We start from the raw sequence: 26,483 nt of genomic DNA, 5'->3' as shown, positions 1-26,483 counted from the left end.
ATGTGACTCGCCAGACTTCTTCAACGACTAGCAACTCTACCATGCCGCAAATCAACACGACCAGCCCCAGTCACATTAACCTGCATCTAGGTTGAGGACCATGAGAGATCAACACACTGGAGCACAACCTCTCCCGGCAGCACGTGGCATGCATCTGGGGCCATGGCTCAAGTACCAGAGAATAAAGCGAGTAGGACTGAAGTGAACTGCAGAATGCAATTCTCCTCCTGCACCCACCAATCCGACACACACTACACAGCCTCTAATAGAGTCTAAAACAGAAGCCTCTCTGCTAAGTAACCCACATATCTCTTATGGTGAGCTACCACATTTCTGTACATTACCTTGATTTACTCATACTTTTTCTCTGATATGCACAGCAGAAGCTCTATATTGCAATTATTTTGCACGTCTCCCTCCAAATTCTTACATATTTGGTTTAGGTGCAACATTGTTCTATTCAATTTACCATGTCCAACATAGGTACTTTTTGGTGTGGATTAAACCTGATTTTCCAAGCAACGTTTGCAAGTCGGAAAACGGAAAACAGTGTACATGTTATATTTTTTGACAACATGCAGTCTCATCCATGCCAGTACAGGTCAATCCAGGGCCCCGCTGCAGCCACACTGGTGCAAGCATGAGAAACAGTGACACACAGAACCCATATACATTTTTAACACCTGTTTTGTTTTTAATCTTTTAATACAATTGCACACATCTGTAATGTTCAATTTAAACGTTTCAATAAAGCATCATCGTGATATATAAAACCATGAGTACAGAATAAAACATGTTCACATCACTGAAGTGGTAACAGATGACTCCCACCATGTGCTTTCTCCGCCGGGCTTTTTTTGGGAGGGTCTTCGTGCGCGTGCATGCAACAGACGAGGCTTTTGTCGACTGTGGAGTGGCCGGGGAAAAACGTCCATCAGCCCCAAACTATCCTCAAAACCTTGACTGGTGGAATGTTAGATCACCAAAATGAGTAAAAGGGGCATCAGACATCCATTGATCCCTCCCAATGACGTCACAGCATAGTCCCCATGCCTCACCCTTAGCACCTCAACGAACTTCTATTTGCTGCTAAGCAGCTGGGACAAGGATCATGACTGGAAAGTACAGGAAGGAGGCAGAGGTCTTAAAGCCTTGATCACTTCCTCACACTGTCATCATGACTCGTGGGAAAGGGGATTACAAGGGCAGAGGCCATGGGACCAATGAGCAAGCCAGTTGTGTGCTACCCCTAATTTCTGACTCCCATGCAGCTCTGAAATGCAGCTGTTCACACCTCACCTATCTTTCCCAATGCAAGCGGGAGATCCCCCAGTGCCACGCAAGTCCACCATGGATGCTGAAGGTGAATTCACACAGCTGAAAGAAATCATGGATACGGTGCAGGGCTAGAAAACTGCATTAAGAGTCTACTCAAACAGGGAATGTATTTCACATAGTTTGTGAGTCTGGCCACTTCTTTGCTTGGCCACCATTGGTGCCAATGGTCTGAAGAGAGGATTAGGTAGCCGGCAATCTTCTGTTGCATGCACCGGCTTACAATCTGTAGTCACTGGCCCATACCTTGTGTCCACACATGCAATCTTCACGATCCTTCGATACAAACCTCATGGCTTTGACCTAGAAGGCTTCGCTAGTTAAGAAATCCAGAACAGCCTTACTGACCTAATGATTCCATCATGAGTGGAGCCAGGCCTTTATTGAGAGGCAACGTGAAGGTTTATGATGTCTTAGAAAAGATGTGGGTACCACTAAATGTGACTTAAAAAGATCTATGCTTTCTGTGCTATGGTTCTGCCTAGTGGATAAGGTGTGGCCATGAAGCCAAGGGGATGGAGTTATAACCCTTCATCCCAACTCCACTGCCCAAATTGTGTAATCTTCTACAAATCATTGAATCTTTTCTTGCGTTGATTCCTTTATCTATCAAAACCGGGAACTCCTCGCAACACGCTATACACCAGTATTAAGCACTGTATAAAAATACATATATGTACATCTACATTTTGGAAGCTGTGTTTTTAGGCATCGTGCTGACCTGGATTTTAACGAGATGTATTTGTATTTGTATCACCGCTATTCAAATTTTTATTTATTTAGCTTCCACTTGCAAACATGGAAAGGGAAGAGGAGTATTCCGTTTAAAAGAATATTATGGCTATGAAGATCAGGCCTTCAGTCTATCTCATTTTCAGCACTGCCTATCACAAACATGAGCACGCCCAGTGTATTAGAGTTAAAAATGTGTTCTAGACTATTGTTTTACTGTATCACAACCCCCATCACAAAGCTGAAAAAGGCAGAATATAATATTTCGAATTTGCCACTCATTTTGAAAATCATGAATGCTTCCTCCTCCTTTCAAATGGTATTTTAAATTTTTAATTTCTAATATAGACTGTTTGCCGGTTATTAGTGTGGTGATGTGAGTCTCAGCAAGACCCTCTTCTGACTGGATAGGATATTATTCATATGTTATTATCAATTTATATAGTGCCCAGTTCACGGTCAGTGCATGCATCCGCTGAGTGCCTTGACTGTTCAATGGTTTTACAATGTTGAGTAGATTTCCCAGCCAGTGACACACTCTTTCTGAAAGGTTGAAGTCGATGGCTGTAGATTCTGATCAAGCGTAAGGTTGCCTTCAAGGCATATTGGAATCTTGTCCCGTCTCGCCCCACTTCACAGTATTACTTTGGAGGTTGTCCTTCGAGATGACAATGGAGTGGCCAGTAGTGGACGTGGAAGGCTCTCCCTCCTTTCTGGTCATGTGCTCCTTGGGGATGTACTTGACCACTACGGTGATGAGTTTCCCCCGAAAGTTCTTACTTAGGAAATTGTATAGGATGGGGTTGGCCAGACAATGGAGGAGGGAGAAGCAGTCTATGAGGTCATAAAAGAAGTAAAGGAGGTGCACAAAGTAGCAGTTGAGGAAGATGTGGGTCCCCTGCAGTGTAAGGAGGGTTAGTATCACATGGTAAGGTAGCCAGCTGATGAGGAACACCACTATGTAGGCATAGATCAACCGACAATGCCGCCTGCTCTCTGGCTTGTTGGAAGACTTGATGTACCTTGCAGTTAAGATATTGAAGATGGTGATGATTGGGAAAGGGATCAGAAATCCAATTATAGTAGTCATTAGGCTGACCGCGAGGGCCCACTCATCATATGTTTCAAATGGGGCCAAGAAGAGACAGATGGGATCAGCTGTGTCCACTATCTGCATGTGCACCACCTCAGGCAAGGGAAGAAGGACAGCCAAGACCCAAATGGTTGCACAGATGGCCCACCTGATTTTTTTCTGGTTTTGTCGCCAGAAGAGCGATGTAGAGACTGTGGATAGGTAGCGGTCTATACTGAGGCCTGTCAGGAAAAATATGCTTGCATACATGTTGGAGAAATAGAAGTAGTGGGTGAACCGGCAGAGGAACCCACCCCAGAGCCAGGTGTAGTCCAGCACAACCTCCAGCATCCAGATGGGCAGGGAAAGCACCACACCCAGGTCTGCAAGAGCCATGTTCAAGATGTAGATGTTGATGGTACTCCGACTCCTCCAGGACTGCCAGTTGACCCATACCACCAGAAGGTTTGCCACCAACCCTCCAACAAAGATGATCAGATAGAGGATGAAGATTACCACCCTCTTGGCATTTTCGTCCAACTCCACATCACAGTAGGGAAACGTGTGGTTGAGGAACTCGAGAAGGTCCGTCCAGTTGTGAATATCTGCATTCTCTGCAAAGTATGTGTGGCTCTCCGGAGCCACTGTCGTCAGTCCTTCCATCTGGAGCCGGCGTCTGCAGGTAAACAAGAGAATTCTATGAAGTCAAGGAACAAAAGATGTTACAATGTGTGTATGATTTAGGTCTATATGACACCCCACTCTATTACATTTTTAGGCTAAAGTAAGCTTTATGAACATAGCTTTATGTAAAACGAAAATTGTTTAATGCATGTAGGATAACAGTCATGCATCATGAAGAGTACACCCCTGTCTGTCCAGTATCTTGTACATACATAATTGAGATATCACAGTAGGCAAAACTCATTAAAAATGAGTGTGAAAACTGATTTATGTAGTTAGTCCAGTGGGGTCATGTGGCAATGCCGCTGTTGCTTAGTTTTAACATATGATTGGCACCTCAACCATCTGGCTAATGGGACTGAAATGTTTATCATTACCTGATGAAATCATAACATGTCATATCCACCTGGTATTGGTAATTCTATAGCCTGTGTTTCTCAGTAAGGTATTTTATCATAATAGTCTATCTAGATTGTGAGATGCCGCACACCTCTGCATAGGGCTTATGAATCCAATCTGTGTGGGAACTCTAACAATGCTATTATAACATAAATACCTATTAGAGAGTCGCAGTAGTGACTGCTTTTATGTTGGTGTTCACATAGAAAATGTGAGTTATAGTTTTGCTAACACGTTGCCATGGTTTGATTATATCCCCACAAGTAAAAGTAGCAAGAGGCATTTTAAGTTCCACAAGAATCTTTGCTTTCCCCCACTGTAAAACTAACTGTGGCTTAAAGGTTTAACTTCAATCAGAATATGTCCTTATTTTGGTATGGTATAAATAACTTTAGTTACAAAAAAGGGTGCCAGTAGGATTTAGAATGTTTGTAACATTTTGGACATAATTTTAAAACATCTGGTTTGCGATACAGTTGTAAACCATACTTAAAATTCCAAACAAGGGGAGGCGTGGCCTGACTCGTGATGGAGTAGGATGTGAGTTTCAACCTCTCCGGGCCCCAGTGATGTTCCGAGCCCCATCCGCAGCACCAGGACCAGCCTGACCGCTGCCCAGGACGGGGGACGCACCTGCACTAATCTCCTCGTGTGGTAATTGAGAGTGCAGGCTCCGAGTTGCGGCCTAGCTCTCCCAAAGTCACCATCTTGAATGAAGAGGCCTTTGGCAGCCCTGCCGTGTGACACTGGCTGGTGCTGTGACGGAGCTGTGGGGACAATGCAAGCACTGCTGCCGATTTTCAGATAGGGAAGTCTGCCTGGACCGATCCCTGGGCTTGCATGCTGAGAGAGCCAGCCGCGAGCGCCCATGAGACTATTTGAGGGGAGGCGCATGGCTGCAATGTCCTACATCTCTGCACCCTCCTGCTTGCCTGGTTGCCTCCGGGGGCAGTGTGCCACTCCTGGATCTTGTTGTGGCCCTCCTGAAGATAGTGGCACTGAGGAATACCTACAGACTTGGTCCCTGGCTGGCCTGATTGAAGGCATGGGGGCCTGGTGCATTGACCTGGACCATGTGGGGCAGTCGTGGGCCTGTGAGCCCGCCGGAGGAGCGGTGGTGCTTTCCGTATGAGAGTACCGATGACTGGCTGACTCACCGCAAAGGCTTGAAGGAACCTTTGTACACTACCACTAAGCACCGACCAAATGAGTTTTGTGGACTGCAGAGTGGACGCTGTGCCTATTGTGGGTGTCCCTTGGGTAGCAGCCTGAATTATATGATTGAGGGGAACGTGCCACCTCACTGGCATACTCTGTGCTGGGGTATAGCACAGCGCACCCGGGCGCGTATCATCCTCCATCAGCTGCGTGAACAGGCCAATGACCAGGCCTGGGTGGTGGCGTGATCTTGCCCATGCGACTCTGCATCAGCCAGCCCGATTGCTGCTAGCCTTGAGAGAAGTGCCGCCATTAGGTGCCTTTTCGAGCGACCTCCCCAGTTTGGTGACTGATGTCCCCTCATTAACATTCTACGCACCAATAAGGCCGCCAACGAGAAATCCGTGACTTTCTTCTGGGGCAAGGCAGCACCCGCAGAGATGGATAAGGCCACTCCACCAGACACTCCTGCTGCGGCTCCCATGATTCAGGACTATATGAGCCACTTTCTCCAAGAAATCAGGTCTGAGATTGGCTCGCTTATGGCAGGCGTTAAGGTGTGCATCTAAGACATTCAAAGTGAATTATAAGACATTGGGGAGTGAGTGGATGAGTTAGAGTGCATGGTGGATGCCCGGGGGAAGATCGGGAGATGCACTGGCAGCATGTCGCAGCCATCGAGGAACAACATTTCAGCCTTCAGGCCAAGCAAGAAGACCTGGAAAATTGCAGTCACTGGAATAATATTCGTATTCAGGGTATGCTGAAGGGACTGGAGGGCTTAGAAATCATGGCATTTACAACGGCACTCCAGGAGGCGATCCCCGCCTTGTCTTGTATAGAGCCTACTGTGTAGCCTCTGCCCATGTGCATCACCGGACATCCAGATCTGTCACCAACAACCTTGAGGCGCAGATGTGAGTTCAAACCATCACAGACAAACTGCGCGCCTTTGACACTTAATACCAATGGTGCTACCCCTTCGCTCTATCCCCCAGGACGACATTGCACAGTTGTAGCGCGACGTTCTTGCATTTATATGGAAAGGGAGGTGCCCCAGAATATCTAAGGCCCTCACGATGCAGCCACGTGACTGTGGAGGTCTGGCATGCCCTAACCTCTTAGAATATTATTGGGCAGCACATCTGCATTTCATCTTTGCCTGGGTGGCCTGGGAAAATGAGGCCCAGTGGCAACATATGGAAAGGGCTGTTGCTTGTAGACCACTTTGGGACTTGGCGTGGATACCCAAACACGCCCACCGTCACAGTGTGTATATAGCCACCCCTACTAAGACTGGCCTCGACATTTGGGGCAAACTGGTCCTCGCAAAGGGGTTGACCAACTTCCCCTCGCCTAACACTCCTATTGCGCGCATCCCTGTATTTTCTCCGGCAATGGCCCCAACCACTTTTAAGGACTGTCTGACAATGACTGTCGGAACTATTTATAGGGACGGATAGAAAAACCTTCGACCAGTGCAAAGCAAAGTTTCACCTCCCAGAAATGGCCAGGATACAATACCTTCAGCTGAGACATTGGGCGCTTCATCCCACTGTGTGCCCCGAGGCTATTCGACCATACACCCCTTTTAAAAAGTTAGTGCGCACCTATGACGGTTCGCGTGGGCTTATTTCTAACACATACACCATGATATAACACTCCACACCAGCCTGTACACATCCTTATCAGTTATGATGGGATGATGTTGACACAGGAGAGATAATGCCTAAAAAATGGGACACTGTGACATCCTCAAAACATATTGAAGTCTCTCCCTTCGTGAAATAGCATATAAACTCAACTGTCCACCATCTACACTGGGTCCTCTGACCTCTGTTGACGATGCTGAACTGCTCGTGGTGATTTTAATCACATTTGGTGAGCGTGCATACCTTCTGGAAGGAGGTCCTTAGCCATATTAAAGCCATGGTGGGATACCCTCTCCCTACTAGTTCCTATCAGACTGGGATTCTGGGAATCCATCCTTCGACCCTAAAAGCAATGACTCAGGCGGAATGAACGCTTATTAGCTATATGCTACACACAGTCTGACAGTTAATCGCCTTGCACTGGAAACAGCCTTATCCCACCCCAGCCCAGTGGATTACCTGATTATGGTGTATTTTAGCCATGGAGCAAATCTCACATAACCTTACTAAAACCAACACTAAATTCCAAACTGTGTGGCGCCCCCTCCTTCAGGGGCGGCCAGTAAGTTTTGGAGGAAGGGGGGCGGACGGTACACACACACACGCACACATGCACATAACACTCACAACCATGCATTCACACATGCACTGACCTAAGGTCAGCCAATGAGGGAAAGCAGCAGTCCTAACGTCATCACAGAGTGGGATAGGGTCAGTGAGACTACTGACCCCACCCCACTCAATGATGAAGTGTCACTGATTGGCACTCGACCCTGGGCATTTCAGGGCTTAAAACTCAAGCGCCCAGGTGTGAGGCAATCAGTGACGCCACCCCTCGTCACTGAGGGGAGGGCCTCAGGAGCATTTGCTCAGAAGAGAACGTCATGCCCACAGTAGCTGTGACTTTCTCAGCCCAGCAAAGTTCAGTTCAGGCAGCAAGGAGCCAGTGCTAAATGCACATGCCCGGCTCCTGGCTGCTTGAACTAAAAGTGAACAGTGTCTGTCAGGCTGACCTTTGTTCAGCCTGACAAACACTGTTCCTACAGGGCAAAAGGTGGAGGGCATGCCCCTCCGCCCATATGGACTAGCCGCGCCTGCCCTCCTTCAATATTTTATCCGCATAGAGTTCATCCGCTTTAAACCTCCTCGTCTTAGGGCATTGCAACTGTTCCCTTGACACTTACCAGGTTCTGGTGCATAGAAAGTGACACCACATACACATCGTGACCTTCGGTTATGCCTGCCCCACAACATGTGCCAGTTCCTCACAGTTACGATATGTCACCTAAAAGGACCCGTACTTTATTTGTAGGAAACTTTTTTGTTACACTATTTGTTGTTTGCCTCTCTTTTGCTTCCCTTTCTCTTTCCTCTTTTGCTTTTCGTTATTATTTGCCTAACAGGCACCTGGCTTATGACTGCAATGTTTGGCATGACCTGTGTCTTCAACCACCCCTCCCCCCCTTTAAAAATGCTTAGGCTGCAAAAAGCATAGTGTTTGGACTGGCAGGACTGATATAATGCTAAACCATTTACTATTCATTGGTGCTAGATTTCTGTCATTGTTGTACAGTATATATGTTTATTCCACCTTTATATAAAGAAATTAAAACAAAAAAGAAATTTCCAAACCAATCTGATTGTCTAGAAAAAAGCAAGTTTTTTGGTCGACCATTATGGGCTATGCATACCTTTCAAGGGTCACTGACACCTGATCTCTGGCACAATCAGAAAATGGTTTGATACTGCCACTATTTTCTGCAGGAGAAATCCATTAGGGCCTGGGGTTTTCCCGCTTTTTAACTGGGTCAAGGGCTCTGCATTTTCTCTCTCTCTGATACCTACTTCCATTGCACCCCTGTCCTCCCTACTCAATTTAGTCACTGGGAGGTCGCACACAAGCTTATGGATGTCCGCTTCCTCTGTCCCGGAGCGGCGGGATGTGTACAACCTCTGTAAATATTGTGCTAAGGTCTGAGCTGCAGCAACTGGTGTTTCTGCCAGTTCCCCATGCTGGGTGTGTTCTGCCACGATCCAAATGTGGCCCTCCTCTTTCTTGGCCAACCATGCCAGCAGGATGTATGTCGTTACAACGCACACTTTTACAACGCATGCACTTACAACACATTTTTTACAACGCAACATCCATTACAACGCATTCCATTACATAGCATGACACTACAACGCATTTTTAAAAACTACCTTTACAACGCATTCCATTACAACGCATACTACCTTTACAACGCATACCATTAGAACGCATAATATTAAATTGCATTTAAGGTAAGTATTAGATAGTATAGGGGTAAAAATTACTTTTCTAACTCCAGGGGGTGCAACAGTAGGGTAAGTGTTGGATAGTATAGGGGTAAAAATTACTATTCTAACTCCAGGGGGTGCAACAGTAGGGTAAGTGTTGGATAGTATAGGGGTAAAAATTACTATTCTAACTCCAGGGGGTGCAACAGTAGGGTAAGTGTTGGATAGTATAGGGGTAAAAATTACTATTCTAACTCCAGGGGGTGCAACAGTAGGGAACGTGTTGGATAGTATAGGGGTAAAAATTACTATTCTAACTCCAGGGGGTGCAACAGTAGGGTAAGTGTTGGATAGTATAGGGGTAAAAATTACTATTCTAACTCCAGGGGGTGCAACAGTAGGGTAAGTGTTGGATAGTATAGGGGTAAAAATTACTATTCTAACTCCAGGGGGTGCAACAGTAGGGTAAGTGTTGGATAGTATAGGGGTAAAAATTACTATTCTAACTCCAGGGGGTGCAACAGTAGGGTAAGTGTTGGATAGTATAGGGGTAAAAATTGCTATTCTAACTCCAGGGGGTGCAACAGTAGGGTAAGTGTTGGATAGTGTAGTGTAATATTATGCGTTGTAATGGTATGCGTTGTAAAGGTAGTATGCGTTGTAATGGAATGCGTTGTAAAGGTAGTTTTTAAAAATGCGTTGTAGTGTCATGCTATGTAATGAAATGCGTTGTAATGGATGTTGCGTTGTAAAAAATGCGTTGTAAGTGTAGTGCGTTGTAAAAGTTGCGTTGTAAAGGTTGTTCCCCATGCCAGCATCTTACCCACCTTGTTACCAGGGTCATAAAGTCTACTCTGTTGTGAGCTAAATAATGGCCTCTCCTTCTGGTTGACTATACGTCTATATTGCGCCCTCAGCCGGGCTAGTGTCTGTGCCTGCCCTACTTCCGGCTATGCTGCACAAGCTGCCTCCCCCTCCGTCATCTCCCGCTCCATTTCCTTCATCTTGCAGAGTCTCTCTTGCTTTTTCCCCACCACATATGCTAACATATGGCACCGGGCCACAGTCTTATAAGCCTTTGAAAGTACTACCCCTGAGGTCACCGAGTAGTCAAAATACGGGCTAGTCATTTTCGAAAGAGAGCACCTGGTATCCTAGTCGGTCAGCTTCCAAGGGTACAGGTGCCACCCACGGCTAACTCAAGCCCCAGACACCTTCAATTCCATGGTGATTGTGGAGTGGCCCAAAAGCCCCCTTGGCAGGAAGTACGTGTTCCTGTATCTTTGTACCAGGAAATAATCAAGTCGTGCCAAAGAGCAGGACACATTGGCTGTGTAGGAGAACTGTCTATCCCTGGATGCGTGCCCCGCCACAGATCATCCAGTTGCATGACCCCAAAAAGAGTGAAGACATGGTTTGTCTCTGCGTCTCCCCCCTCTGTGTGTACCATGCAATCTATCTCCCAATGAACGGTCAGCATTGTCTCTGGACATTCAGTAATCCAGTTCCCTAATCCCTCCAAGCCTGGCCCCTGCAAACCTGGCGATAGATACCAGGAGGCCGCAATCACCGTTCCAAACGCCCAACAACTCAAAGAATCTTTCCATGTTTTTGTGACTTGAAAGGGGGTGGATCTCTGAGTCAGAATTTCTTCCCCCTTGGCTCTGGCAGAGTTTCCCAAATTTAGCAATGTTTTGTACCTTCCCCTTTCTAGAAAGTCACAATGGGAACCCTGCAAGTTAGGCTAGGCTCTCCTCTGGACCCTGTGCACCCTTTCCACAGACCAACATTGACAACTCACCCCCCAGCACCTCTGAGGCAAGTCATTGCTCTACAGATAGCCCTACCAAGAGTCCCTCTGTCTTCTCCAACACTCCCACAAATCTTACATTATTACAGTGGGAGCGCCCCTCAAAGTGCTGCACTCTGGCTGACAAGACCTCCACTTCCCGTTGTAATCGGGACAATCTGGTCTTGTGCGCTGTCACAGCTGGCTGGGGCTGAGCTGCAATCAATTCTGTATCCATGAATCTTTTGTTCCAATGTCTCCATGGTGTCATGGATTGTTGCCAGGATTTTGGCCGTGTGGATCTCCAACTTTGTCTCTGAGCCCCTCCAGGGGTGGGCCTCCGGGGCCACATTGCTTCTAGCCTGCCCCGCACCACCCAGCTTGTTGTGGACCACCATGGGGGCCAGACACCGCATGTCCATACATGTCAGTCAGCCCCACGGACAGTGACTCCAGCTGCCAGGACCCTCGGCTCCACTCTTTTCTAGATTCCCACAACAAGCCGGGGAGGAAAGCCACATCCAATCAGCACACGTTCCTTGATGGTCGTCACACCCAGGTAGGCCCATCTCCCAGGCACCCTCCTGAACTTCCTCGAACCCCGGGACCAGCCTAGGGTGACCAACTGTCCATAAATTTCATGGACTGTCCGTAATTTGGATCTCATGTCCATTGTCCATAACGATCCCTTTTAAGGACGCCTCTTGTCCGTAATTTTGGGCATTGGGGAGCATCACTGTTCCCCCGCCAGAAGCTTCAGCTCCCTGATGGGGCCACCTCACACTCATCCTCTGAGGGCAAGAGCAGCCCTACCCCGCCCATTGTCATTCTGTCTGCGGCTGATTGCCACATACAGTATGACAATGGGCCAGTCTGTGCTCTTACTGCATGTGGTGGGCCTCGTCCTGCCTCGGTCTAGGGCAGTACAAACAAAAACAATGGTTCTGTCAGGCATGCGCACTATTTCTTTAAAGGGGGGATTATTTCTTTTGTATATTATTTAGAAAACAGTCAAAAATGATATCTGCAGACTTATGGAACAAATTGTAAGGAACACAGACATGCAAAAATGAATATTCTTGTCTTTTATATAAATTAAAGCATTTATATACTTGGAGGTTAGAGAATACAGCTGTCAAGACAAGGTGAAGCATATAGTGTTGTGTGCTAAAGTGACTTTCGTGCTCAGTGGTAGAATATGGTGCAAATATTTATGAACAAGGTGATATAAAACACAGTATATACAAGAGAAGAAAGGAATATATAGTGGGCCAGAATATTACAACAAAACAATGACTCCGGTGTGTGTACAAATTACTCAATCATTTGCACCCAGAGCCTTAGTGTAGCTGGACCTTGACGGATCGTCGACGTTTCAACCCAATCAGTGCTTAATTAAAAAGTCAAGGCGGGTCTTCATAAGGACAGGTGTGGGAAAGTAGGAGATGACAGCCCTTGGTAGACCACCTAGTTAATTGTGATCAGTAGGGCATCATGACTCGCATTCCAAGTGATGCGATCCACCGCGGAGTTGCTGCCGGCGTGGAAGATCTGATGGTTTGGCACAACTCTCAGATTGGTGAGCGGAGATTGAATCAAGGAGGCAAAACCAGCCGTTAGTCCCGGTAATGTGCTGCTGTCTCATCGGAGTCTAGGGCAGGACATTCAAAACAAAAACACCCATGCTGCTAGGTGAGAATCCAGTTCATGAAAAGGTGGTGAAACAAGTTTTTAAAAAAAGGGTTATGGGTCTTTCACTGTCTCATCATTTTAAAACTGATGCATGTTCATTTTTATATTCAACAAAGCCATGGTTGCTGCTTTTTAAAAAAATGTATGCAACTATTGACAAAGCCAATAGTTCTGGCTTGTAGGTGTAACACTACTTGTTGTGTTATATAGCTGGATGCAATGACAGAAGCAGCAAATTACTAGTTGGGTGGCACACTATGCTAAGAAGAGATTTTTAGCTTAGGTGTTTTAAGCCATGCCCTTAATTGCATCGAACAACCCTTTTGGAGAGACCCCCCAGTTTTTTCATCCCACTTAAAGCCCTGGAAACAACACCATGTCACAGTGGCACTGTGCAACATGCATGACTCATGACTTCCACTTTGTCAGATTGTCTATGTACAGGGGCATAGTGAGCCCTCCCCCGCCCCACCCCTTGCTTTAGAAACTACAGCGGGGGTGAAGTCCTTGATGGGCCTCTTCTGTCTGCAACTCAGCAGACAAAGGATCAGCTCATAATTAATGTGAAAAGGTGTGTAAGTGAAGGGATGGGTGGATTGGTGGATAGCTGGATGGATTAGTATAAGGGTGAATGGATGAATGAAAGGGTGAATGGATGGAAAATGAGAGAAATGATTTACGGATAAGTGAGTGGAAGGACGAATTAGAGAAAAGGTAGATAGATGGATGTATGGGTGGAAGGGTAGATGGAGGGGTTAAAGGATGGATGAATGAGTGAAAAGATGTATGGATGAGTGAAAGGGTGGATGACAGGTGTGTGAATGGGTGGATGGATGAGTGAAAGGGTGGATGTAAGGCTGGATGAGTGAGTGAAAGGGAAGGTGGATGGACAAAAGGGTGGATAGATGAGTGAAATAGTGAAAGGGTGGATGGATGAGAGAAAGGATGGATGGGTGAGTGAAGGAGTGTAAGGGTGGATGAATGAGTATGTGAAAGGATAGCTGGATGCGTGAAAGGGTAGATGGCTGGATGGATGAGTGGATGGATGAGTGGAAGAGTGGATGGATGAGTGTACAGATGGATAAGGTGAAAGGATGAATGGAGGGATAGATGAGTGAAAGGGTTGATGGAGAGATGGATGATGGGAATGATGGATAGATGGAAGGATAGATGATGGATAGGTTTGTAAATCGTTGAATATTGATATGGATGGGCACACAGAAGATAGGACAGAATGAATGGTGAAAGACTGAATGATGAATGAAAGAATGATTACATCTTATAACCCCCATTATCTTAAGTACATTTTCTATAGATTGACTTTCACATTTATATGAGTCATTGTCTCTATATAATACGTGTGTGATGTAATGCACTCCGACACCCTGTCCTACTTACCTGGTATGAGTAGCACTATAAAATAAATTAAATACACATGAGAGAGTCTATGTGAAGAGGAGGATCACCATTGGAGGGTGGTAGCAAGGCCGGACTGGCCGGACCGGGCATCGGTCGTTTCCCTGGGAGGCTGGAAAGGTGGGGGGAGGAGTGGGGGGCAGTTTTGTTACCACATCAAGAACTGCACATTTGCTCAAAGCTGCGCGCATACTGAAAAACCATGAAGTGCACAATTGTCTCGACCCAATATAAACTTCTTTTCACTTGTACTTAAGTGGTTGTCTATTTACTTACTTATAAAATATTGTGCCACCTCTTCTGATGTGTCTGTAAAACTTACCTTTTTTCACTCACCGTCCTGAATTTGCACCAATGCCAGTTGGTCACCCTAGCCCAGCCATCCCCCCCAGGGCCACGTCTGCCACTCCACTGGATCCCCGGGCCCCGGCCCAGATGGGTTTTCCTCCTCCCACCTCAAGGAGGATGAGAGCTGTTTCCGCTTCCAGGCACCGTGCCCCTCCAAGTCACCAGTTACAAAAGCCCCCACTCGGACTGGGCCCCAACATCATCTTTTCAGGGCCCTCTCTGTCGTCTGCTTCGATAGCCTCACATTTGCTACCACTCTGTCCTGTGGCACCGGAACCGCTTCCGGTGGAGCCGACTCTCTCTGTCCCCTCAGGGCTCCCAGACTTCACCTTAGGGGCTTCCGTGCCCTCCGATGTCTCTTCCGGCCTCCTGAAGTCCCCCCGGGCTCACATGCCACCTTCGCAGCAACAGTTGAGTGGGTGCCTCCCTGCCCCTACCAACACCATCACGGGCCAACTCCTCCACGCCGCCTAGCTCACTGTCTTGCTGAGCCACCACTCGGCTGCTGGCACTTAATTCTCCAAGGCCAGAGTCCTTACAGGGCCGATGTGCCCCTCGACACCTGTGTGGCCCCAGGTTGAGGACAGGCAGCATGACTCCTTCTCGTGGCCTAGCTCACCGCACCGAGTATGACCGCCATCTTGTTGAGCTACCGCTCAGCCACTGGCACCAGATTCTCCACAGCCGGAGTCTTCCCTGGGTCTGATATGCCCCTCTACCGTCTCTATGGGCTGTTGGTGCCCTGTACTGCTCCACGGGGCACCAGGCTGAGGTCAGGTGGCAAAGTATTTCCTCCAGCGGGCCAGCAGTGTTGAGCTCCAGGCTACATGTCCTTCTCCATTGCTGCCGTGGCTACACCCCCGCCCTATTCAGATTTTAGAGGGAAATGAAAAACCTCCAATTTCTGGAGAAAACTCGCAATACGGAGTAGAATTTTCCTGCGGAATTTTGTAAACCATAGAGATTTTTGCATGTATCATTAAATGGCCAAAGTGTCTGTTTCTGTGCATGGTTGAAGAAGTATAAATGTGATTTGAATTAAATAGTTTTATGATAGACCTAGAATGCTCATTATCTCTGGGTTTGAAGATTTTAAAAAGAAATACTGCTCACCCCCTTTTTTTTATAGTATAACTTTTCTCAATTCCTTATGAGCATAAAGTGTTGACAACACTGTCATATTGCTTCCATTTCTCTTCCACCTGTTTCCTGTGGATTACCTGAGGAAGCCCAATGACTAAATTGGGATCGAGTTCCAGACCTGCAAGAAGTAATATGGTGTCTTTACGCAGGTATACCTCTACATAGTCAATGTCTATTGCACATGATTCCTTCAAGGTTAAATAAACTCTTTTGTCAGTCGTGTTGCTTAAGCTGATACCTTCCCCGCTTAAGACAGAGGTCCACTGGGAAGTGTTCCAACACTGAGGATGGGATCTAGAGGACATGATATGGAAAACGATAGCCTAATCTCCATGATGCCAACTGTGTTGTTTGCTTTGCTCAAACCTGCTCTAGTGCTGTTCTGTGGAGGTGATGGATTCAGTGGTGTAACGAAACTTGAGGGGGCCCCCTGCAAGGTACATGGAGGGACCCCCCTCCGGAGTCAACCAGGAGCTCTCATGCCAGGGTACTGTGCTGAGGGGGGACTCTGGAGCTTAGGTCCCCCGCACCACAGGGGCTGTGGGTGCCTATGTTACGCCACTGAATAGATTCCTCTCCATGTCGTCCCTCACTCTGGGTTTAAAGGGTTTAGAAAATCCAAATATGTGTATTTACCTTCCAGCCACAGGTTATTCGTGCATGGGAGGATACAATCCTTGGACAGACGACCCCGCTTGTTTCCTTTTTGGATTGAAAATATTTCCCTTGTACACAGCTCGGGGGCGCCTTGTTCTCCTTCCTTGTATGCAGAAATACAACTGTAGGATCAAAAGAGTTCAGTAGAAGCATGATTCACACAATGCTTCGTCTCCCCACATACATGTGCCTTTACAATAATCTCTTAGATGTTTACCTGTTTCCTTGGAGGAGTTGGCAGAGAGGATCTGAGGATCTTATCGGCCTACTCTCTGCACAGGTTAGACATGTCTAAGTACACTTTCAAAGGCCATGCCCTGCACCCATGTCTAAGTGCACTTTCAAAGGCCATGCCCTGCACCTGATGATGATGTTAAGGTCATAGGCAAAGAATAGCATGTTCGGAGGGCATGGGGCGCTGTGTGCAGGAAATAACTGAAGCCCAAGCATTGAACCAACCGTCTACTTTAATGACCAAGGCTATGAAATTTGAACTCAGAGTAGGGGCATTGGGCACAGGACATGGCCAAAGTATAAGTATAATAAGGCTTATATAGCGCTCTAATGCCAAACGGCGTCTTGGCGCTGAGGTGTGAGAAGGCGGTGTGGACACAAAGGACTGAGAACCTAGAAGACATTAAACCACCTGAACTTCAACGCTTTCCTAAAAGAAAGACGGTCTGGCTCCAGTCGAAGAGAGACTCGAAGCCTGTCCCATAATTGAGAGGCACAGATGGAAAATGTGCGACCACCCCATCTAGCACGTCTGTGTCTGGCGATGCACATAAGGCCAAGATTGGCCGAACGTAGATCACGACGGGGAACATAAGGCTTAAAAAGGTTATGGCAGAAGATGGAACCACCCCCATAATGTGCCTTATGGACAAGGCATAATGCCTTAAACTCAACTCTCTGTTGGACCGGGAGCCAATGCAACGATCTCCTAGCAGAGGAGATGGAATGGCCTTTGGGAATTTGCAACAGGACACGGACAGCAGCATTCTGAAGAGATTGAAGTTTGCTGATCTGAAACTTGTCCATGCCCAAAAACATAGCGTTGCAATAGTCAAGTCTTGACATAAAGTGAGCGTCCATCACCGTCTTCTGAAGAGCCGCAGGAATAAAAGGAAAGATCTTACGGAGAGACTTGAGCAAGAGAAAACAAGCAGAAGTTATGCTGTTAACCTGCGCTGACATGTTCATCTTAGTGTCAAATATGACACCCAGGTTTCTAACCTTTAGCACAGGGAGAGGGCAAAGTTCTGCCTCCGGTGGCCACGAAAGGTTGTTCCAGATTGGAGGCCCAATCCTGAATTCCATAACTTCGGTTTTCTCGGTGTTGATTTTCAAGAAGCTCAGCAACATCCAAGCCATAATATCTTTAAGACACAGGTGAAATCATCCTGCAGTTAGCTCAGGAGAATCTGCCAGCGAGATGACCAATTGCGAGTCGTCCGCATATGAAACAAAGGAAAAACTATGCATCCTCACAACATCCGCCAGGGGTCTCACATAGAGATTAAACAAAGTAGGGGATAAAGCCGAACCCTGCGGGACACCACAGGTCAGCTTAAAATTATCTGATTTCAAGCCCTCCCAACTAAGAGATTGCTGTCTGTCCTGCAAGAAGGAAGAAAGAAGGGCAAGGGCTCGGTGACTGATGCCTGTCTCCTTTAATCGCTGCACCAAGACCGTATGGTTGACAGTATCAAAGGCAGCCGACAGATCGAGGAGAACTAAAATAGCTCTACCACCTCCGTCGACCGCCATACGGATTCCCTCCGCAGCAACAATGAGAGCAGACTCAGTAGAATGATTGGGGCGGAATCCATGCTGAGCTGGATCAAGTAGACAGTTACGGTCTAAAAATTCAGCAAGCATGGTGTTCATATGCTTTTCCAAAATCTTAGCAGCAAAGGGCAGGCCCGAGATTGGTCGGTAATTTTTTAGCTCAGCCGGATCAAGCGAAGCCTTCTTCAGAATTGGTCTGACACTTGCCGTCTTTCACACAATGGGATAGTTCCCTGACAGCAGAACTTGATTAATTAAAGGCGTAAGAATGGAACTGATCTTATCTGCGACCGGGTGCAAGATTGATAGAGGACAGGGGTCTGAAACAGATCCTGACTTAATGGACTTTAACAGATCTGTTACAGCCTCAACTGTCAGGGAACTAAAGCTAGAAAAACCACTGTGCCTAATTGCAGGAGACGAGCAAAATAAGATGTCTTTGCTGTATTGATATATTTATAAAGGGCAGCATTGTAAAGATCTTTGCTGGCCCTGGTATAGTCCTGTCTCCACCGGCGCTCAAACCGTCTTTTGAATCTTGAGATCAGGGCTATACCATGGTGCCCCCGCCGGACGCCTATTAAGCCTATTAAGCGTGGCAGTCTGTGTAGGGGCAACAAGGTTAATTGCTGCCCTGACCCAGTCATTAAATTGTGCCACAGCCACCTCATTGTCTGCGTCTAAAATAGGGGGAAAAAGATCAAGGGCGGCTGCTAGATCACTGTTAGTGATTTTAGACCGCCGCCGGAACGCAACCTTAACTGGTTTATGAGGGGCACTCGTACCGGCAGACCTGGCCTTGACCTCAAAGAAGACTGCTTTATGATCAGTCCATGGGAGCGAATCAGCCCTGACGTATTCAATATCTGGGTAATTCGAAAACAGTCCGTCAAGAGTATGGCCACCTTCGTGTGTTGGAGCAGTCACCAACTGCTGAAAACCAAAGGCTGCCATAACATCACAAAGTCTGTTAGTGTCAGAACAAATAGTAGATTCCAAGTGGAAATTAAGATCCCCTAAAATGGAAAATGAGTCTGAATCCGTACAGGATTCCATATATGTCATAAGAGCCAGAGAAAAAGGAGTCCTAGGGCCAGGGGGTCGATAAATCAGCAGGCCCTGAAAAATCGTGACCTCCAAAGGCTAGGAACATGAACCTGGTCCCCATTAGCCACATCTACTTCCAGTCCCTCATTCCAAATTTGCCAAAGATTGGTCAAGGGATGTTAAAGGTTATCAGACAGGGTAACCACCGGTCCTTACAGACACTGGATGAATTAATGCATTCTCGCTGGTGTAGTCTTATTTTTGTCTTTCATTGAAGTCATTAGACAAACATTCCTGCTATCATTGATTTGTCGACAAAAAGTTCAGATCTGGAGACAGTGCCCATAATGACCAGGAGTGAGGTGATTATCCTGTTTTTGAGGGGTGTGTCCAAAATCCCATTATCATTTTTGCTTTACACTCCAACAAAAACTACTTGATAAATTGACAGGAAAATGTGCTGGTAAAAACATTATATAATTTTAATTGTATGAACCTGTAGAAGATGTTACTTAACTTCAGTAATGCCTTATCTGGTAAAGACTCTATCTAGCTGAAGATCCCATACCTTAGAATACTCCACAGGCATCATACTCGATTTGGAAAATCTTGAGCAGTACTTCTGTGTGCCCGTAGTTGGCGTTGATCGGCTCCATGTCATTGTGGTCTATGTCAGAAGTTGACGTGCACAGTTCCTACTTAGGTGCTACCCCAGCACACTGACATAAGTTCTTTTTTTTCACGAAATGTCCGCACCAGGAGCTCAGCGCCATGTCAGAAGAACGAGGGATTAGTGTGCAGACACTAAAGAGCTATATGGACCTTTCTAGATGGAAAAACTGGACTAGCAGATGGCGGGAGGATGGGAGGGTTTATATAGAATATGCGGCTAGGTAGAGTCTCTACCAGATAAATCATTACCAAAGGTAAGTAACTTGTTCATCTGAAAGAGACTTCTAACTGACGATTCCTTACCTTAGATAAGACAACAAGGCAATACCTCCTCGGAGGTGGGTCTGCGAACAGTCAGATCAAGAACTCCTGGATGACCAAATTGGAAAAGTGCCCATCACAATAGATCTGAATGTCCAGGTCATAATGTTTAGTAATAGTTAGTAGTAATAGTAATAGTCTGGACTATCTGTAGTCCACGACAGGTTAGCTCACGCAGTGGTCGCAGCCTTGACTCTGGTGGAATGAGCCTGCAACACCTCATGGTGTTGCCTCTTGCTATTGCATTGCAGAATTTATTGTACAGCACAATCCATCTGGAGATTGTTCATTTCTGCTTGGCCTTCTCTTTCTTTGCTCTGGCGAACCCAGTAAGGACTTGATTGTCTACCCAATGTTCTTTGGTATGCTCAATGTAGAACAACGCTCTTTTTGGATGCAGGTGGTGGAGTCTCTCCTCCTCCTTGGAAGAGTGATGTGGAGCGAAGTGGCTGGCAGTGTGATGCTTTGACTGACTTGGAAAGGCATCACCACTTTCGGTAGGAAAGAGGACTGAGAACGAAGAACCAGTTTGTCTGGAAAGAGGTTGGTGTACGGAGGGGGCACACAAAGGGCCTGAATCTGGCTAACCCTCTAGGCGAATGTATACCACTAATGAGGATGTTTTGATTGTCAAGAGACATAGAGGGCAAGTATGCATGGGCTCGAAGGGAGAGCACATCAATTCTTGAATTAATCAACAGGATTGCATGTGTTTAGATATCTTTCGATATGGTCATGAATAATTTGCCCAAAACTTGGTCTTGAAGAGATCAGCCTAAAAGTTCTGATGCATCCCAAATTGAAAGTTGCATGGATCATGCCTCAATGCATATTTTTTTTAGGATGCATCAAAACTCTTAGGCTGATCTCTTGAAGACCGAGTTTTGGCAAATTATTCATGACCATATGTAAACTTGTGCAATCCTGGTAATTCATTCAAGAATTTACTTAAGGTCACCGACTGGGGCTCTCTAAAAAGGTTTGAATGGGCTTGATCTTTGGTTTGATCCTGATATAGACCCCAGAGGACGCACTAAGTTACATGCATTGAGCAAGGAGTTGAAACATCAATGCTTTACAATACAGTGCTTGGACTACAAACACCCAGTTAGAAGAAAGGGAATGTCAGTGCCCTAACTATTTTTTAGGGTGTTGGCGAATGGATTGCAGCTACGTCTTTGTACAAAAAAACTTGTAAACTTCTATTGAAAAAAGAATCTACTTGCTGAATTTTAGCACTTTTTCTGCACAAGCACTTCAGTTGTCATTGTACCAGCGCATCCTGGGGGATATTCTCAAGAACGTGTGATAACCATCACAAAATTAGCTTAACGCAGCTCTTCACATCGCAATCTATCGCGGGAAAATAACTCCGTGTTATCGGCGCACAATGCGATAGTCCCACAACAACGCGTCAAATGACCGTGCTAAAATCAACGCGACTCCGCAAAAATGGAAAACACCAATGCGAAAAAAGTTGCGATGACCCAAATTGCGATATAAAAATCAGCGACAACCAGCCAAAGGCCTGCAATTCACACGCGTCATGCGGGAAAATGCACTATAAAAGCTAAAAAAAAAGGGAGAAAAAAAGAAACTGCGTAGCACCATGGATGTACCCGGACCGAGTGCAGAGGACAACCTGAACCCCACAAGCCCCACGGAGGACCAGCCAGGAACTCCGGGGTCGGGGAAGAGCAAGGCGAAGAGGAATACGGGGTTGGGTCCGCAGGAAGATCGGAATATCGTCACGGAGGTGATAGAACACCACCAACAACTATTCGGCACCTCCACTGCGTCATTGGCAACACAAAAGGAAATATGGCAGTCCATCGTCACCTACGTGAATGCAGTCGGAGTGTCGAGGAGGTAAAGGGAGGAGGTCAAGAGGCGCTGGCATGAAGTGCACAGCCAAACCAAGGAGAAACTCGCCGCCAACAGGAAGGCAGCAAAGGCGACTGGAGGTGGGAGTCCTGCGCCACAGGAGGAGCTGGATGAGCTGGAGGAAATGGTGGCCACAGTCATCAGTGTGGAGATGGTGGCAGGAGTTGGGTGTCTGGACACAGCTCGATATGACCTGACCCAACAGCAACAGGGTGAGTAACGACCAGGGACTGGGGGTACGGGGGGAGATGGGCACAATGGCACACATGCACAATCATGTGCAGCACACTGCACACCCACAATGAGTGTGGAACATGCTCCTGATACCCGTGGCACACTGCAGCACACATAGAAACACCAAGTAGGCCCCCGTCCACATTGTGCACAAATGGGCCCCCCTCCATATCACCAATGTCCCAACCTACCCATGCACATGTGCTGAATCCAGAAAAGCAGCGGCTCTGTGAGTCACACTGACAATGCAAGTGACACTGCATGACAGATAGCATGGCTGCAGTCACAATACATGCCATGGTGCACAAGACGACTTTGAGGGGGCTGAGTGTGGACCACATCCGTAAAGGAGCAGGCCATACTCTGACTCATCCACGTGCACCTACAACCCATGACGCCAAAAAAACATCTGCAGACAAACAATGAACAAGAGTACAAAAACCGTCCAAGAGCACAAATGACCCAAGTCGCAAACATCCCAGCACCCGAAAAGCACACAAGTCAAAGGCACACCGACTCAAAGGGATAAGGTGCCACCAAATCAGAACTGCAGGGGAGACTACCCGACAATGCAGCACACACACATAGCAATCACAGTACATCATCATTGATGACAATGTAGTACAAAGTGCAACCCTTACACCACAGGACAGAGGACACAACTGGTGCCGCTCGTGTGTAGTAACTGGCCAATCACATCTGGCATTGCATGACACTGTGAGATGATAATGTACGAGTACAACCTCACATCCGTCATGTGGTCGAAATGTCCACTGTCTCCCATCAAATAGCCATCTTCACCAAAACAGCCAAAATGTACACTGTCATGCAGTCTGAATGTAAACATCTCTGAGGGACAAGCAACACCTCCTGCAGAGCAGACCACACATCTCTACAGTGATGATGAAGAGGACACCCTGCACATTTGCCCAGACACTCTGCAACGGCTCGTGGACAGCCTCCGCACACCACCCCCAGGAGCAGGGCAGGCCAGCTGCATCATGGTGACCCCACACCCTGCACAGACCACACAGCAGGAAGCACACACCACCACGGCTGGCTCACAGGACTCCCACGACCAACACATGGAATTTCAACGCCGTGTGTTAGGGTGCCAGGAGAAGATGGCTGATCAGCTGCGGGTGGGGTTCGACCTCATGGCAGCACAACTTGATGCCATACGTGGGTGTCTGAGTTCCATCAGGGACCACCTACAGTCCCTAACCGACACACACTGTCCGCACCATGCTCACCAACAATCCTTGGCTGACCTCGCTGGGGCCATTATTCGGATACAAGAACTGTCTAGTCAGACAGGCTCCAGCGATGATAGCACAGAGTTGGCACAGATGCGGAGGACAATGGAGACCATGGAGCTGATGCAGGCTGGAAGTAGGGCTGCCACGGCTGAACACCAGCGAGATGACGCTGGGATCTTCCATGCCTTGCAGATCCTCATCTTGCCATTTGCTGCCACGGAGCCTGTCCCAGATAACTGCTGCTGGAACTTCGACACACACATCTCCGCCACCTGATGTGTCATTGGTACACAGTGATGCAGCCCTATCACCTTCGCACCTGATGTGTCAGTGCCCCACGGTGATGCAGCCATAACACCACCACACACACCTGACACACCGGACACAGAAGACATCTCAGAGGAGTAAGATGTGGAGGGTAATGACTGCATGAGGAAGGAGGCAGTAGCATCCGTACCCGCCACATGGCCTGTCCCTGCCTGGTTCAGCCCTATGCATCATGCCCTGGAACAACACCTCCCACTGTCCCCCGAAACACTCTGTAACATACACCTGGACGCCAACATGGACTGCCATATCTGCTCTGGTGCCAATGACACAGGAATCGGGCTGCGGACTGAACTCTTTCTCTTCACATTAACCTTGAATTCCCCCAAGGACTCTGGTTGGCCCACCACTGGGCAACCACGTTATGTGGGCTTGAACTGGCCATGTACCCCTCCAGCTCCGACACTCCCCAGAATGTGAATAAAACATTCCAAATCACACAGATGTGTCATGTCTATGTTCACTCACATATACAAGTATGGATGAATGTAGGGACATTCATTGCGCAAAAAGGTACACCCTGGTAAATTGCATCAATGCGCATGTTTGACCCTGACCCACATGGCCAATTAGATGACTGTGAAGGTGTAAACTAGCTGTGGCCTCATTGTACATGAACAACAATCTTGCAACCCCCCCAATGTAGCCTCACGTCGATGTGTTAGATAGGGCTGTGTGTAGAAATGTCAAAATCGGTAGCACGCCTGAAGTAGTGTCCCCCATCGCTTGTGGCTACAGAACATCTCTTCACATGACCTACTCACACACATCAGTGTGGACACAGTCTGTTTTAATGGATCAGATTGATCCACATGGCAAGAAGTTGTACACCATACTCACATTGCGGAAGACACGTAAGAGCACTGGTCTACCAACAACTATCCCAAACACAATGTCTGGCTCACAGAGGTAGAGCAGCCAATAGGGATTCACCACCATGGTACATGTGGCAGTCTGTCCCTCCCTGTGTACCGACAATGCTCATTGAGGCACAGGATTTGCCATACTAATCAACACTCATCACAGTTGTACACTGTTTAAGATGCGTAGACTTTATTAGCATGTGCGTGTCAGTACGGGCAAGGAATGGGCCACAACAGGCAGACAAATGCTTAAGACACTTACAGGCAGAATGGGAACGTGTTGAGGTGCAAGAAATGGGGAGGCAAAAATGAACACACATCCTTACGGATGGCAATGGTCTCCACCCACCTTGCCTTGCTGGTCGAGTCATGTGATGTTTGGCGTCTGCTCATTGCCCCGTGTCCGGGGACACGACTCACAGCCCTTGGGATCTGCATGGAGCTGTACCACCGAACTGTGCCGACTGTGTGCTCTGCTGACAGTGAGCAGGTGAAAGGGACCAACAAGGTCACATATGTGTAGTCTCCCTCCAGCAGTATGTCAGATTTAGGAACGTTGCCTAACGACGCTGTGCAGCTCCGCCCATGGGCCTGCATCACCTTGCACAGGTGTGTGACAACAAGCATAGGTGCACGCACATGCATTCTGAGTACGGGCGAATGCATACATGTCCACTGTTGTCCTGGGATGTGTGACCATTCCTCCACGAGGCAACACGGTGTTGGGACCTGTGCTCTGGGTGTCAATCAGTTGTGGCTGCAGGAAGGTAGTTACTCGTCCATGAATGCGAGCGCAGCTTCATAGGCAATCAGTTCCAGAAGTACGTCATTCTCGAGTTCAAGGAACACGAGGGAGAGCCAATCCATTAACTGGTCCAGACAGATGTGCTCCATCCACGACGTTTCACCAATCCGCAACACAGCCCAATAGGGGAGCGCCTCGATGTGGTCACTGCACACGATGACTTGTACAATCTCCCATCCACTACTGCCAGCACAGATACCACAGATCAGGGCGTCCCATGCACGGGTATCCCGGTTGCACTCCTGTTCGTGGGCCAACAGGGGGCGCACACACAAGTCATAATCCAGTTCAGTTACCATTGTGTCGTATAGGCAGACCTCCATGGGTCACTCGAATGTGCATGATCGACAGTGGAACCAGGGCTGGATGCATGTGACGTACGCAAGCCGGAAACTCAGACGGTAACTGATTCGCAACACTGCCAGTGGCAGTGATCCCAACAGAAGCAAGATTCATGCACGGTACAGTTCCAAGTGACAGGGGTTGTGCCCGGGATTGCCTGCCATTGCGTTTGTTGGTCTCGTACCACCAGCACTCCTCAGACCGGCAGCAGTTCTGTGGATGATATGCCACAGCTTGGAGCAATGAGTCGTATGTGTGTTCAGCGTTTGGTCGTATGTTTTTTTTTAACCAATATGCTGGGGGCATGCCATGCAGGTGTACCTCGAGCAGGGACAAGTGTGTGTGGGGTGCGGACACAATGGTCTTTCATTAGTGCAGTTCGTGGTGTGGTAGTCGTCTAAGTCTGGTATGGTAGCTCACTCGGGGGTGCCGGGCGCATTGAAGACCAAGGTCGGAGGTTCGGATGTCCTTCCGCCTTGTGTATTGAGACAAAGAAGCTTTCATGCCTAATTTTAGTCTGACTACTGCTTGCATTTCTGAAATGTGAAGTGGCCTTCGCGCTGAAATTGTTGCCAGGCCTTAGATTTAGGGTGCACCAATTG

The 26,483-nt window shown here is 47.5% G+C and overlaps 1 protein-coding gene across 2 annotated transcripts in view; it reads right to left on the bottom strand.

The window, feature by feature from the left end:
- Positions 1–669: 669 nt before the first annotated feature.
- Positions 670–26,483, bottom strand: part of ACKR5 (atypical chemokine receptor 5) — a 75,402-nt gene continuing 49,588 nt past the window's right edge. For both annotated transcript variants that reach the window (XM_085600963.1, XM_085600964.1), the window contains exon 2: positions 670–3,815. In XM_085600963.1, coding sequence (XP_085457089.1) covers positions 2,663–3,802 — 1,140 coding nt within the window. In that variant the 5' untranslated portion in view covers positions 3,803–3,815 and the 3' untranslated portion in view covers positions 670–2,662. The remainder of the gene's footprint in view (positions 3,816–26,483) is intronic.

The sequence above is a fragment of the Triturus cristatus genome, chromosome 4_2, assembly GCF_964204655.1.
Source record: "Triturus cristatus chromosome 4_2, aTriCri1.1, whole genome shotgun sequence".
NCBI lineage: Eukaryota > Metazoa > Chordata > Amphibia > Caudata > Salamandridae > Triturus > Triturus cristatus.
The sequence above is the reverse complement of the archived record's forward strand: the minus strand, read 5'-3'. Positions and strand labels throughout refer to the sequence as shown.